Raw genomic sequence first — 16,463 nt, 5'->3', positions numbered from 1 at the left:
GGCTACACAAACAAAGAGATCGAAACAAATAAGTACACTCAGTGTTCCTTTTTAAAATGGATTTATTTTTGAAAAGAGAACCATTTTTCTCAACATATAAAATTGTTAGGATGACATGCCAACAAAATAGGTATAGCCTAATAATGATATGATAAGAAATGCTTAAAGTCCCTGTAAAGTCAAAATTAAGTAGGCCCTATGTGTTCTGAGTTTGTCACACCACAGAAAAATGTGTTATCAGCCACCCAGCCAAATTTGAATGATAAAAAAAAAAGCCACCAAGTAAATAAAAGAAGAGCAGATTCATAAATCTCTCTAAAATGAGTTAAAATGTCTTTGGTATATTCTTTAAAACATCAAAAACAAAATCTTTTCCTCCATCCAGTAGTTTTAAACATTTTTTATTTTTTTTTATTGAAAATCAAGGCTTCTGTTTATAAATAAAGACATAATCTACCACACCACAAAATGTTTATTGGAAAAGGCTAAATGATTAATCTAGATCAAAAATAAAGTTGGAGAAACAACCACATGTGACTGTTCTTGTTGGACAAAAATTAATTGCATTTGCATTTCTTCATGTAGCTAACACTTTTTTTTTAAATTCTTCTACACCAGTGTAAACAGTTTAAATCACCAGAATAAACCTATAAATCTCAAGATACAATTTAGATCTAGTGAAACCATTAAGGCCTAAATGTGTGTTTACCGCGATAATCCAAATGATTACTGGTGACCAACAGGATTTTACTTGAGGACTACAGTAAACTACACACAAAAGGCATTGGCTTTTTTGAAATTCAGTTATTTTACATTCGTTATAACGATTAAAAAATTCCCTGCTTTGTTCTAAAGTGTGTCATGGATGAACAGGAACAACCCAGCTGGCAGGAACCCACTGTGGTTCTTCTTGAGCATGTTGTATAGCTGTGAACAGATCCATGCATGAATCTTGCAGATCATCGTTCACAATCACGCAGTCAAAGAACTGACGGTACTTGCCCTCCATGGCCCTGCTTGCTTCCTCGATCTCCTCAAAGTCTTTATCCTGAGAAAACCAGGAGGAAAATGTTGCATTACAATCAAAATGCATGAACACACTCTTTTCCTTCTGTACGTACTGTAGCAGCTTATCGATCTATTATCAGAAAGAAATGTACCACAAGAAATCTTACCTGAAAGCATCTCTTAATGTAGCTGTTGGCAAGAAAATGTGGGTCTTTTCTGGTTTGCCTCATGCATTCAGGGGACGGAGGCCGCACATATATGATGTAGGGCATCAGCTTCTTGGTTCTGACTGAATTAATGCACTGGAATAAACAGAGACGTGCATGTGCATTAGCAACCTTACTAATGACAAAAACATAAGTTTGGTTTTGATAAATAAATGACACTTACATTAGGTTCAAGGTCAATAACACATATTTTCCCATTGTCCAAAACATCTTTGACTGAGTCTAAGCTGGTGCCGTACATGTGTCCATTATCCTCTCCATACTCAAGGAATCTTGACATAGTTAAAAACACACACACACAAAAAGTTAAATCACAAGAACAGATGAACAATTACATGTGTTTTTTAAAGTATTTAAAACATAAAAGATCAGATTACTTGTTATTAACCACCATGTACGCAAACATTTCCTTGGGCACAAAGTGATATTCACGGCCATTCTTCTCACCCATATTTTGGGGCCGTGTTGTGTCTGGAGAAAAACAAGAGACATGTTGTAACTTCAGACTGTTTTGTTAAATAATGCAAGGTGCTGTAAGCAATTTCAGGCGATCACGTGGCCTCTCTCCAAAACCCAGCCCTCCAAACTATGGCTGAATCCAAAATCGCCCCCTATACCCTCAAATAGGGCGTTATTTGAGGGGACAGCCATTTGTAGTGGTGTCCGAAACCATAGTGGACGTTATTGAGTGCACTTATTCAATCCCACATTGCACTGCAAACAACCGATGTACACGCAACGAATGTCCGAATTCGCGCACTCCTTCTCATTCACTCCTTCAAGTGAGCAGTATTAGTGGACTAACGTAGGGAATAGTGAATTAGGGGTTTAAGGGGCAATTTCAGATTCAGCCTATACGTTTAGATTAGCGAACTGCTCTTTGTATTTCTGCAATATATGTTTACTGTGCATACACAGTATGCAAACTTTCTATATGCATGGAATACCCAATGACCTACTATTTTCACCAAAATGAGATGTGGTATACAACATGAAATGCTGTGTGACGAATGAACTTAACTTTTACAGTTTTTACTATTACATCTGCCGAGACTAATTATCAAAAGTGTTGATTACAACATTATATTTAGATCTATTCCCATTGCATAATAGGTTTCAGTGCTGAGCATTGTAACCGATCAGTCAAGTCTGTTGAGCACAAGAATGCAATGATCTTCGCCATTGCAACTAATCATTGCATTGCAATTTCATCATATCCAGCACAGTGCAACACAATGCAAATAAGATGTCCATTGTGCAGCGTAGACAGCTTCAGTGATTGATACAGGAGTTTTGAGTCAATTCATGACCCCTTTAAAATAATGGCAGCCACAGTTTTTATTTTGACATATCAGTGATATTTGAGAGTAGTAGGGACATTATTTGCATTCCCAAAAACTTGTTTATAACACCTTTAAGTCATAGATAAAAGGGACCAAATAGGCCACATACGAGATATTGGTCCCTGGTACGTATTAGGGTTGATTTTGATTAGCCTCCTGCGTAATTCATTTACACCAACTCCCGATGGACCTGTGGAAAACATGGAAAAGCATTAAGGCACATGTATAAAACTCCGGCCATGGAGTGCCACTGTCCTGCAGAGTTTAGCTCCAACCTGCTCCAAAACACCAGCCTAGAAGTTTGCCTGGAAGTAATCCTGAAGACCTTGATAAGCTGGATCAGGTGTGTTTAATTAGGGTTGAAGCTAAACTCAGCAGGGCTGTGGCCCTCCAGGAACTGAGTTTGACACCCCTGCATTAAGGCATTAATGGGTCAAACTCTGATCAATCAATCCCAAATGATAGTTATTGTCAGTTCATCTATAGGTATGACCGTGTATAACTTAGGGGACCCTACCAATGAGCACAATGAGACGAGGGGGATCGTCTATGTGGCGCTGGTAGTGGACCACCTCTTCATAGAGGTTGGCTGAAGTGTCATGGCAGATGCCGACTCCGCAGGAATAACACGACGGCTTTCGTCTAAGGTACGATTTCCTCCTCCACACACGCAGACTGTGCCGGAACCCCGCTGATTCAAACAATTCACTTTTCATATATGTGTATGGGTTTATATGATCCAAAATGGAAATTTACCATGTACATTCATTTAGATTTCATACCTATGTATAAGCCCTGCATGTGTTCACCATTCTCACCCTCCTCTGAAACTGGACAAAACATACAGTTGATCAATGAAAAGACAAAAGACAAGGACTACACGTCATAATAACAAATCAGAGATCATAGAAAGGTGATTTCATCATAAGCACGTTTCATTATTTGTCAGTTTTTATCAACTACTGCCAATGTCAGTAAATAAATATGTATTATGCATAATATATACATAGGTAAATTTCGTGGTAGACACAACCCCCTTAAAAGGTAACACTCCACTTTAGACATTCTACTAACTATAAGTAACTTTGCAACTACATGTCAACTAACAGTCATTAGAGTATCAGTAGACTGTCTGCTAAATATCTGCTAACACTTTATCGTGATGGTCCCCCAATAAAGATTCTACTGACTATAAGTTACTTTGCAACTACACGTCAACTTAACAACAGTCTACTAAAACTCAAATGAGAGTTAGTTGGCATGTAGTTGCAAATTAATGAGAGTAAGTTGACATGTAGTCTCAGCTGTCAGACGTTTGATGCATAAGGCACACAAAATGGGAAACACTTCAGGAGTTTCAAAGTTGTCATCTGATTGGTTGAGTTCATTTTTTTATTATGCGACACGAATATATAAATGATTCATTATTTATTAGATGCATATCGGTCTGTTACCGTAGGCACTTTACATTTTCACGCCACTAAACATGACACGGAACAAAACAAACTGTGATTGGTTGCTTTACATGTCGGTCAGCCGTCCTCTTGGCCGGTCCTTGGCCAATGAAAGCTGCGATGGAGTCCAGACCTTCTGCCGTCAGTCTGAAGGTCTGGCTACGCAAGACTAGTTGACATGTAGTTGCAAAATTACTTGTATATAGTAGAATGTCTAAAGTGGACCATCAAAACAAAGAGTAGCCATTCTCTCATTCAATGAAATGCTCTTTCCTCAGAAAAGACTTACCTACCGAACTCAAAATCTTCATCTGTAAAAACAAATAAATGAAATGAAAAATTGTGCTAAAATTGTTCATACAGCCCATATTTACTAATTGCTATTTATATAAAAAAAATCTAACTTTATTTCTTGAGATTACAATTTAGAGTTAACATAGCAATTATTAGTTATTTCTCAGAATTGCAAGTTTACAATTCAGAGTTTTGTGCTCAGAATTCTGAAATGTAAACTCATAAAAGTCGCAATGAAAGTTTTTATTTTTTATTCCAAGGCAGAAACGGGCTTTCATATATTTCCACACAGCATAATGAGTTAAATAAATGAAGATAATCACCTGTTTCAATGTATTTGATCTCATCTGTTACCTCCTCTTCTCCTTTAAAACAAAGAGAGTTACTCTCAACACACTCACCCAGCACTACACACACTCTCAGAAAAAAAAGGTACAAAAGCTGTCACTGTGGCAGTACCTTTTCAAAAGGTACACCTTTGTACCTAAAGAGTGCATATTAGTCTCTCAAAGGTACATATTGGTACAAAAAGTGTACATATTAGTACCTAAATGGTACATATTAGAACCTAAATGGTACATATTAGAACCTTTTTGTCCCAGTGACAGCTTTTGTACCTTTTTTCTGAGAGTGCAGTTAATACAAATGTTTACATGTGGTTAACCAATATAATTAACATGAAATCACTACTGGTCCTATTTACAGGGGTTGGGAAGATGAAACTAAAACTAATTTATTAGTGGTTTGTCCTACGTGGCAGGTGGTATGCCAACATTACCCTGCATACCATAACTCCTGATACACCACGAAGACTTGCTGTCCTGGTCACAGATGAGTCAGCGAGACACGTACTTACAATTTGTCCTTTTTTGAACTCTGAAATGTCTCCCACTATGTTGTGTGGATTGCAATATTTTATGTATAGCTGTGTTATTGCTCTGCTAATTCAACCTTCACACTCTGCTCTTACTAATAGAATGTAAAATCAGTGAAGATTGGCCACCAGGCCTTGCATATATATGCCAGTGTTTAAGTTTCATTGTCCAAACCCTGTACTTCATGCACATCCATTTCTCAATCCAATCAATTTCCAATAAATAGAAACAAGCGACACCCTTGATTTTTCCTTGTTGGATATTCTGTTTCATGCAGAAATCCATCACATATGGAACATTGAACAATTATGTTCAATAATAGTGAAGATTTTATCTTTATAGCAATATCAGTGACATATGCATCATATTTCAAAGAGCTTAAAGTATATTAAAAATTGAACACATGGTCTGAACTCTGACTATAAATTAAAACACACTATAAACATAAGCTAACACAAAAAAAACAAATGGAAAGACAGAAAAAGATACATACCAACATCACCCGCGCTCACTTTAGATGTCAAATAAAAGAAAACGGCAAAGAATTAATAATAATTAATAATATGAATGCAACATTGTGGGTAATCATATGAAAAGACCACTATTAGTGCATCATACCATTCTTTCATACTATTTTTTTTTTTCCCTGGGGTCAACTTAAACATGACTTTTTAAAATTTATGATGACTCTCTGACTCTTAGATAATATAAAAAGGCTGTTTTTGCTACTGTGCATTCAAAACATCTCAAAACACTTGTTGTCCTAACATCTGGTGTTTAGAAATAATAGCATCTAATACTTCTTAATTCTTCTTAATTGTTGAGCGTAAGGAGGACAGGACTAGTCAATCGTCACGAAGGAAGGATCATGCCAAGAAAAGCTCACTTTCAAGCTTCTTTACAGTAATTAGATCAGGGTGAAGAGAGGGCAGGGATAAGAGGCTTATGATGCCAACCAACATCTTAAAGAGAGCACAGAAGTTCAAACATATGTGTGTGTGTGTGTGTCTGTGTGTTATTTACATACAGGGTCTGATGCAGGTGTGAGCTTGATAAGGTTGGGACCACCACAACTCCCTTTGCTTACTGCAAAAAAAGGAAATAAAACTTTAATCTTGCTAAAATTGATCAATGACATCAATTTGAAAGAACTTTAGCAAAATTCCAAACTGACGATCTGAATTGGTTAGTGGAGGGGATGAGGCCGCAACACAATGAGGCACTGTGGAGTTTCCTGGCCTGCCACCATCGGATGTCCCTCTGGTCTACAATCTCCAGCAAGTCTCCTTTACTGAAGGCCATTCCTGCATCTGGGCAGGGGATCGCAGGGTCCTGCAGAGGACTGTAATCCACCATGGCTCTCACATACAGCTAATGGGAGACAGAGACAATCACTTCATAAACTTTTGTAATACTTTTTTAATAAGCCATATTTTTAACACAGAAAGGGAATTCACTATACTGTATATAGTGAGTATTTATTAAATGCATTACAATGCCAGTCAAAAGTTTGGAATAATTAAGATTTTTTTTTAAATGTTTTTGGAAAAAAGTCTCTTATGCTCATCATATTTGAATATCTTTTAAAATGTTATTTCTGTGATGGTAAAGCTGAATTTTCAGCATCATTACTCCAGTCTTCAGTGTCACATTGTACTCCAGAAATCATTCTAATATGTTGATTTGATGCTCAGTTATTAATAACTGTTCTTATTATTATAAATGTTAAAAAATTTTTTGCTGCTTGATATTTTTGTGGAAATAGTGATGCATTTTTTAGGGGGATTCTTTGATTAATAGAAAGTTCAATGACCAACATGTATTTGAAATATAAATCTTTTGTAACATTATATATGTTTTTACTGTCAATTTAATGGATCATTGCTGAATAAAAGTATTAATTTATTTTTTAATTATAAATATTTAAAAAATATATTAAAATAGAAAACAGTCATTTTAAATTTGGTATAATATTTCACAATATTACTGTCTTTTTGATCAAATAAATGCAGCCTTGGTGAACATAACAGACTTCAAAACTTTTGACTAGTAGTGTATTTAATTTTATATATTTGTTTAATATTATAAATATATTTATTAAAAATAATACTGACATTTTGGGGAGTTAATGTTTTATGCAAATATTTACAGTGCACTTACTGTTGCTCGGCTGTTGATGGGTTGTGGTGAATTAGGGATCACTTTAAAATGAATATTTCTCTGAGATCTCACCTGTGAAAGTGTGGAACACTGCATGAATGGACACGATCATTATAAGAGTAAGAATGGTTTAAAAGTCTTAGATATTCTGGAATGGGGGAGAGTGAGGAAGGTTATAAGAAACACAAAAGAAGATTTGAGTTTACCAGAATCTGAATGACGTGCTCGGGCTGCAGTCCTTGCACTTTCTGTCCATTCACTTCCACCAGCTTGTCACCAGGATGAAGAAGTCCTAAAAGACAAGCACACGCGCACACACACACACACACACACACACACACACACACACACACACACACACACACACACACACACACACACACACACACACAGAGAGTCTACTATTAGAGTCTAATACTTTCATACAACATCAAAATGATACATTTGTTTTAAAGGATTAGTTCACTTCAAAATGAAAATTCTGAAAACTCTTCAAAATATCTTCTTTTGTGTTCAGCAGAAGAAAGAAATTCATACAGGTTTGAAACAACTTGAGGGTGAGTAAATGATGCCAGAATTTTCATTTTAAAGAGAACTATTCCTTTAATTTTTCACTAATGGCTCAGAAGCACACACTTCACCTTTAAAGTAGGCGTGAAAAGAAAATTCTATTTTTTTTAATTACCTTATTGTGAACAATTCATCCATGCTGTTATGTTTCCATATGCTTAAATTTTAAAAAAATTCAGACCTCATAATTCTTAAACAACTTGATCTTCCGCTAAAACGAAAGGTAAACTATGCTGGACTTCTCAATTCATTTAGTCAACTTAAACTCCGCCTGTTTCTTACAATCGACTGCAAGCTTGCATTCAGATCTGCATCCATCCAATCAACAACCGATGGGTAGAGCCAAGTCTTTTTTGATAATCCATTTCACTCAGATGTATGCCTCAGTAAGGAAGAAATTACCTGACTTGAACCAACTCTTGCTAAGTATGAGCTCAAAGAACAAAAATTGTATGACTACCAACCGGTTACTCACCACTGCGATCTGCCAGTCCTCCATGTATCACCCTTGCAATAAAGATGTTCCCTGTTTTCTCATCCTTCCTAATAGTTGCCCCCTAAAAATGGAAAAACAGACAAGAATGGTCAACCAGTTTGTTGTCAATGACTGCAGGTGTCACATGGTGATTCACACAGAGGATGTTACAGCTGCACATGAGTGGAGGAAGGCTGTGGGTGCAATGGAGGTCACGTTATGATGAAATATTAGCAAGACGGACACTACAGAAATGAGATTGCAGAATGCAGTCAACTCAAACAGAAACATGCCTGACTTGACCTAAACTAAAAGTTTGAAAGAGGTCAAAGAGGAACTTGAAAGTTTCAGAAGTTTAGGGAAAGACAGGTAGGACTGATAAATAAGCTTCAGATGAAGAATGAAGTGAGAATTAAGTGTTTACTTTGAAGGCAAGGAATCTTGGTACTCTTGAACAATGTTAACAAACACAAATGAATGAATCGTTCCATGGGTCTTGAGTGTAGATGGGATGAACAAGAGATACAAATGAGAACAAGATCAAGTAATTGCCTGTTTGTTGTGTAGTTCCACTGTAGTGAACAATTTCATCGCCCCATTCAGTAAAATCAAAACCAGCAAATTCAGCAAAGAGCAATGTTAGGAGAGAGAAGTGGGAACACAGTCACTCTTATTTCCTCATCTTTGACTTTTTCTTCTTGCTAGAGAGGCAAAGGATTTTTTCACAGTCATCATTTGGACTGGAGGCGGTCAAACCATTTGATAGGGAAGTCTGTCCGGTTTTACTTCTTGGTGTTACAGACCTGTTTCTGGTCTGGTTTGATGAAGACTTGCACGATGAGTTGCACTGTGGTGCTACATGAGGAACATCCATGCTACAGCTGAGAGAAGAGGAGGAAAACGACGATGCGGTTGAGGATGAAGACGACGAGAAGGAGGATGAGACACGAGGAGTGTTGCTGAAAGATTTCTTGGCTGGCAATATCGTCTGGCAGGATGAGTAGGTGCAGGCTGTTTTTGAGACATGTTGGGGTCTGAAAGCATGTGCCACTTCGGGAGACTTGCTGGTGATAAGACCCTGCAGTTTGTCCACCACTTCCACCAACAGACTCAACGCCTGGGCGTTTTCCTCCACGCTGTCCGTCATTCTCTCCGTTACCGCCACCATCTTCTGCCTGAGATCTCGAGCGTCACTAGTACTAGGGTCTATACTGCTGGCAACAGTATGGACGGTGGACCTCAGCTCATCCAGGCTTTGTTGCTTCGTGAACACCGGAGCTGGATGAGAAGAGCGGGTGGCGTCTATGGAGTACTGCCGTTGAAGCAGAGGGCTGGAGGGGGCTGTCTGGGAATGGAGGCCACATCCAGACGGGCAGCATGTGCGCGGGTACACTAGAGATGAGGCGGTACAAGCTGTGCGTGTATGGTGTTGATCTTCAACTAGTCCATCTGTACAGTTCTCTTCAAGTTATGAAGGACAAAACAGGATAGATTAATTTGGTTTCAGAATTAAAAAGAGTAACACAGTGTTTGGCCTCGTCAGGCCATCAGTACATGATGACCCTTACCCATAATCACAGAGTCATACACAGCCGGAGCGGACAGGTTGAGACCTCCTCCCGAGAGATGGGCAGTTTGGCAGCACAGGTTGCAGCTCCCGGTGGACTGATACCTGGGCAGTGAGTGTGGCTGTCCTTGGGGTACGGAGGACAGCAGACCTGTGGAGGATGACAGGCCACCTGCAGACCCCAGGAGACTTTGTTCCCCTGAGCCGAAACGCCTGGCTAAAGCCCGTTTCTCCACTGTTAGTCGCCTAAGGCTGTTCCAGTAACTGGGTTTTCCCTCTCTGACACTCTTATAAGTGAGAGAATGGGATAGAAGTGTTAACCAACAAACATTAAACCAGGAAAAGCTTGGGGATCTTACAATATAGATCAAATAAAAGTCAAGTAAAACCGCATTAAGGTGTGAACCGAAGCCATTATCTGTATATGTATCTGTTACAATGACAAAATGATCTGTATCTTAATTTAGATGGAACCAGATGTAGGCAGGGTTTAAACCTAAAGTTAAAGATATATTTCTTGTTTAAAGGGCTAAAGGGCTTTATTTTGCCATAACAACCACCTGGATGTACGTACATTATACCAACTATTACGTATCTATCTGCCACAAAAGTGAAAAATTGGATGCAAAATAAAACTCAAAGCTTAAGTGAAGAAAAACAGCAAGCAGATTTGAGCCTAGGTGATCAAACAAGTATAAACAAGATGAACATGGGGTAATGCACAGTCATACTACTTGTTACACTGCTTTTCACCAAATAAATAATTACGTGGTCATGGAATATTGATTTGAGTTGAAATACATAACAATCCATTACAGTACACTAAACAATCATTCTGGCAACAGGGCGGACATTACAACAAGTTTACAGTACTAATAATACTGAAGACCTCTTGATTTCATTCATAATGTCCACACTTTAGTCATATTGGTTTTATAGACTCACCATAGCATATTAATCTTAAATATGGTCATTAAAAGCATTGCTCTATCCTTGTGCTTGTTGGACAATCAGTCGAACAAATTTTTTTTTTCCTTTTATTTGCTAAAATTAATTATTCAAGTCATTATTCATGCCTTTAAAAGGATAGTTCACCTAAAAATGAACCAGACAGTTGACGGCACCCATTGAGTTCCATAGCTTTTTTCCCTACTATGGAAGTCAATGGGTGCCGTCGACTGTCAGGTTACCTACATTCTTTAAAATAACTTGTGTTCAACAGAAGAAAGAAACTCATACAGGTTTGGAACATCTTGAGGGTGAGTAAGTAATGACAACATTTTCATTTTTGAGTGAACTATCCCTTTAAGAACAAGTATTTGATTTCCGCCACATCTCCAAGGAACACCTTTCTCCCAAGCTTAATTTTAAAGTGTCCTTGTTGCAGTGTAAATATACATCTAAAGGCCAATTGACACTGCACCGACAGACACAGACAACTACCAGATTATAGTATGTCACTTCTCAGACATCCCACGACATGACAAGCACCGATTTAACATGCTCAAAAACTCTGAAAAGCTCTAAAAGACGCCAATAGATAAAGAAAGGGGTAACACAGTGATCCAACAAAACCCGTCTGTCGGTGCAGTGTGAATTTGCCTTAAAGCTACACTGTGTAGGATTTTCTCCCATCTAGCGGTGAAATTGTTTATGACTAAAAACTGAATATTACTTTCTAGCCCCTCCCATTCCGAGGGCCTTTTAACTCCTATGGTGGCCGTATTATTTCAAATCTGCCGGCAGTCGCGAGTAATCTCCCCCTCGCATTCGTCACGGTGCCACTGAGAACACGAAAAAACACGAAAGGCGAAGCTTGAATTTCCAGGTATGTCCCTCTTTGGCTAATGTATATTCAAGATGGAGGCGCAACATGGCTGCCGCCATTCGAGCGACTCGCTCGTCTGTATTCTAAATGGCAAATTCTACGCTTATGAGAATACTTGATTAGTTGGTATAAGTAATTACACATTAATGAGCACATATCATTTTGAAAGAACAAAGTGTTTTTTGTAGGGCTGTCAAAAGATTAATCGCATCCAAAATAAAAGTTTGTGTTTACATAATATATGTGTGTGTACTGTGTATAATTATTTTGTATATATAAATACACAAACATGCATGTATATATTTAAGAAATATTTGCATACATATACTGTATATATATTTATATAGTTTATATATAAATATATATATTTTTTATATATAAATAACACATTTTTCTTAAATATATACATGCATGTGTGTGTATTTATATATACAAATTTAATTATACACAGTACACACACACATATATTATTTAAAACAAACTTTTATTTTGGATGCGATTAATCGCGATTAATCTTTTGACAGCCCTAGTTTTTTTGCTAAGAATCAACTTAAAAAATTACACAGTGTAGCTTTAAGTACTGAATAATATTTATTGACAACATGTACTTACTAAAGTGTTAGGATTAGGGTTTGGTTTAGGGTTGGTTGCATGTAATATTTCCAAATTTACTGTTATTACTATAGTGAGTACATGTAACGTGACAAGGACACTGTAAAATAAAGTGCTGACCCTTTTCCTTTCACTACACTACACTGTAAAATAAGCAGAATTGTAGATTACAACACATCACCGTCATCATATGAACACAGTGAAGTCCAAAATCAAGGGTAGGACTGGAAGGATTTGTATGTTTGTGCTAAAATAAGACTCAAACATCTGAGTTCAATAGGTTTCAAAAGCCCATTATTACGTAACAATACAATACAACAATACAATACTTAGATAGACTACACCCAAAATGAGGCAAAATACATTTAATGCCACGTACACTTTACATGATACTGCATTATAGTACGACGAGGGACATTTAAGTGGGATTACAGCTAAGCTGTTCGCTTAACATATCTGAAATTGCATTGCTATTTATGAGCTGATCCTCACCAGAGGCTGTTTGTTCTTCACAAGGCAAACAATCCTCATGGGCTCCTCATTGTCAGGCAGTTTGTCAGGAAGGGGCGGCAACACTGGACCATAGTCCCTCTGAGCCACAGAATCATGGGCAGAGAGCAAAGCCTGGGGAGAAATGCATAATAAATGGTCAAAAAGAGTGGCCTAACAATAATACATGTACCATATTAGCAATAAATGCAAGCTGAATAAGACTCTAACCTGCATATGAGGGTATTTCAGCAACATATAAAGTTCCTGTGCTTCAGAGGAGGGAGCAGCCAGTCCTCGCACACTGGCCATAATCTGTGGGACAGGAGAATAGAGGATGATAGGATTACTTCACCCGGAAATTAAAATACTTTCATCATTTGCTCACCCTCATTTATGGCCTTAGAAGACTTTTAATATACTATAGTGCTCAAATAATCATCGTCTTAACCTCACAAATGGCTCTAGAAGTATTTTAATATACTGTAGTGCTCAAATCATCATATACTCACCCTCATGTAAGGCTTTAGAAGACTTTTAATATACTGTAGTGCTCAAATCATCATATACTCACCCTCATGTAAGGCTTTAGAAGACTTTTAATATACTGTAGTGCTCAAATCATCATATACTCACCCTCATGTATGGCTTTAGAAGACATATCTACTGTAGCATTCAAATCAATGGTTTCACAGTAAATTATAGAAGGTTTTATATGACATGGAAGGATCATAGATTTTCAATATCCCTCTAATGCAAAGTCAGTAATAAAAGGCAGACACTGACCTCCTGAGATAGTCTTGAGGAGTAAGGCATGTATGGTCTTGGGGCATCTTGACTGTGCAGCACCAGACACTCATATACCTATGGGAATAAAAACAAATCTTTCACATGCAAAACAGCTGCAAACTCTATAGATACAGCATTTCAGAGTCCAATGATCTGCCTGGTGTAATGTCTAATAACTGTTTATTGGGGAAATCTAGTGTAAAGCTGTTTGAAAGAGCATGTCTTACCCTGAGAAGAGAATAGAGCCAGGGAGCACGGAGGAGACTGTACAGAAGATCAGCACCATTAATATCTCTGTCTATGGACAGTCTCACTTCCTCTACCACTTCTGCCAAGATCTGAGCCAGACCTACATCTGAGAAAGAAAACAAGACTGAACTAAGAACGAAAAATGTATATAGAATGTGAAGGGGCTTTCAAAGGTCTGAGATTTTGCATGAATTTCAAAATTCTGTAGTATTTGATTTGCTGCTATAATTTGGGCATGCAAATACACTCCTTTAATCTAGTTAAGAGTGATGTTGAGCCAACCAAGGCGCACCATTGTCCTCATGTCCAGGGTGAGTCATTGGCTCCTCCTCCATTGATTCCCGCATGACAAGCTTCTCTGTTCATCAGATCAGTGCGGCCCTATGAAACAAATCAATGTCTAGAATACAAAAGTATACAGTAATCCGCATTTCTGTATAAGAATGATAACTCATGAATTATGAGTGCAAAACCGGCAGAACCATCACACTTAGTTGGCTGCAATGTTTTAAAGAAGCAAAAAGATTACAAACATTTTAGGTTATAGCTTTAACCTATCATTTTAATCACTTATTCATAACACCTTTAAGTGCCCCTTAAACATAGTTTAGTTACCATATAAACTTTATTCTGGAGATATAAACAATAATGGTCAGTCAGTCAGTGTCATTTGTTACAAAGGTTATCTACAACAATAGAATTAAAACATCTAAAATTGAAGTCATCTAGAAATTTAAGTGTTTACTTAATTCATTTAAAGAATGACATTTCACATTGATTGTGATCTCTGAGCTGGAGTGACTCGGTATTACGAAAGCAGGTCAAGAGGCCGTCATGTGAAGATTAGAGTATGATGCCACACTTACCTTCTTACACTCCTCTCACGGTCTTCCTCCAAATCACACTGTCACTTCCACATCCCACGTTGAGACCAGGAGGCTATGGAGCATCTTGTCAGTTGAGCTTTATATCAAGGTGATCTTCTGCTTCTGGCCTGCCAACATGCATGTGATTTTACTATCAAATGTCTCTGGAAACTCAGATTGTAATCCTTTTCTATCTCACTTAATCCTGCGAGGGGCCGGCCTCTCTCGGTGAGCACTTCAATAGGACCGCCTGCCACTCAAAGCTTCTTATCTCCGCCTGCTTTTAGAGCTCGATAGACACACTCACACATACACAATACGGCCCTACCAACTTTACAGCTAAAATGGAAAATAAGACATGAAAAACATCACATAAATCCAAGACTTAACTCAGCCGGTGCCACAGATTTTCTCCTGACATTATTGTTACATAATAGACAAAGATAGACACATTTGACAATGCCAGAGACCTAAAAATGGCAATCAAATAAATACATAGCAAATAAGAAATGTGCATTTTTTTAACAGTAAAAAATGTCAGAGCTAAAAAGCTAGGACATCACATTGCTAATGGCCACGGGAACTACAGGTACATTAACCAATGATAAATGCAATGATAATGGTCTTAAATTGAAATGTATCAACTTTTCTATATTATTATAATCAATTTATAACTATATAAGCTAGGTGACAGAGAGGAAAACCACAACATAAGTTTCATCTCCAAATTATGCAACATTTATTAAAGTAGTCTGTCAGATAATTGTTAAAAAAAAAAAAGATTTTTTTTTCATATGAACTCAGTTCAAATGCGTTGAACAAACTAATTTTCAAGGTGACAGTAATAATTAGATCAACAATGACAGTGCAAGTAATTTATCAAAACCAGTAACCTTCTGAAAACAAAACCAGGCTTTGTAAGTATAGCAGTAAAGCTCATGTCGTATTTATGATCTTTATAAGAAATGTTTTATTAACCAGCCTAGTGATGACAATGACCTTACTTGTGACAGACCGAAATATTGGGTAGGCAGATTAATCAGACAAATTTTAGTCAATTTGTGATAAACAGCACCAGCCAACAATTGGTTGTTTTTCAATGAAAAAAACATTAACTGTCATTAAAAATTTGATCACTATCTCACACTAAGGCTGTGTGACATATCAGCAAAACTTTTTCAGTGCATGTTCAAATGTACTGTACAAAAAAAATGCATTTAGAGGAAAACACACAAACACACACACAGTATTTTCACACAAGTGCTTGATCAGTTTGTTCTTTAAACAAGTTGAAAATGTAAAGCATATTGCTAATATTTTTAAATATTATTCCCTTATTGCATAGTGTAAAAATGCCATGGACTGAAAAAATATTACTCAAGACTCCAGTGTATAAGCTATAAGTAAATAAATTCACTCTGGTACACTTTAATAAGAGTATCAAATTACAACTAAATCAAATTTCATATAGTGTTTTTCATGTCAGAGTGCTGTCATATGCTGAAATGCAAACCATTTCTTTCAGAATATCAGCTGTTTCAGTTACACAGATTATACAGTTAAAATACATCACAACATTATCTGACTTCAATTATGTCTTCACTACTGCAAGCCATCTTTACACGTCAGTGCTTCAATGACATTGTTCAATCTCTGC

At 37.2% G+C, this 16,463-nt stretch overlaps 1 protein-coding gene across 1 annotated transcript; it reads right to left on the bottom strand.

The window, feature by feature from the left end:
• Nucleotides 1-53: 53 nt before the first annotated feature.
• mpp4a (MAGUK p55 scaffold protein 4a) lies at nucleotides 54-15,015 on the bottom strand. The gene is made up of 21 exons (XM_079881286.1): nucleotides 14,807-15,015; nucleotides 14,233-14,321; nucleotides 13,919-14,046; nucleotides 13,689-13,766; nucleotides 13,134-13,217; nucleotides 12,906-13,037; nucleotides 8,407-8,488; nucleotides 7,568-7,653; nucleotides 7,362-7,433; nucleotides 6,376-6,572; nucleotides 6,229-6,287; nucleotides 5,695-5,712; nucleotides 4,650-4,691; nucleotides 4,326-4,343; nucleotides 3,361-3,408; nucleotides 3,096-3,269; nucleotides 2,688-2,768; nucleotides 1,613-1,706; nucleotides 1,399-1,507; nucleotides 1,176-1,310; nucleotides 54-1,048 (listed from the first exon to the last, which is right to left on the bottom strand). Exons 2-21 carry the CDS (start codon nucleotides 14,285-14,287, stop codon nucleotides 860-862), a joined length of 1,881 nt encoding a protein of 626 aa, XP_079737412.1. The 5' UTR covers nucleotides 14,288-14,321; nucleotides 14,807-15,015; the 3' UTR covers nucleotides 54-859.
• Between the last annotated feature and the right edge of the window lie 1,448 nt (nucleotides 15,016-16,463).

This window comes from Squalius cephalus (genome assembly GCF_949319135.1).
Source record: "Squalius cephalus genome assembly, chromosome: 9".
Taxonomy (NCBI): Eukaryota; Metazoa; Chordata; class Actinopteri; order Cypriniformes; family Leuciscidae; genus Squalius; species Squalius cephalus.
The sequence above is the reverse complement of the archived record's forward strand: the minus strand, read 5'-3'. Positions and strand labels throughout refer to the sequence as shown.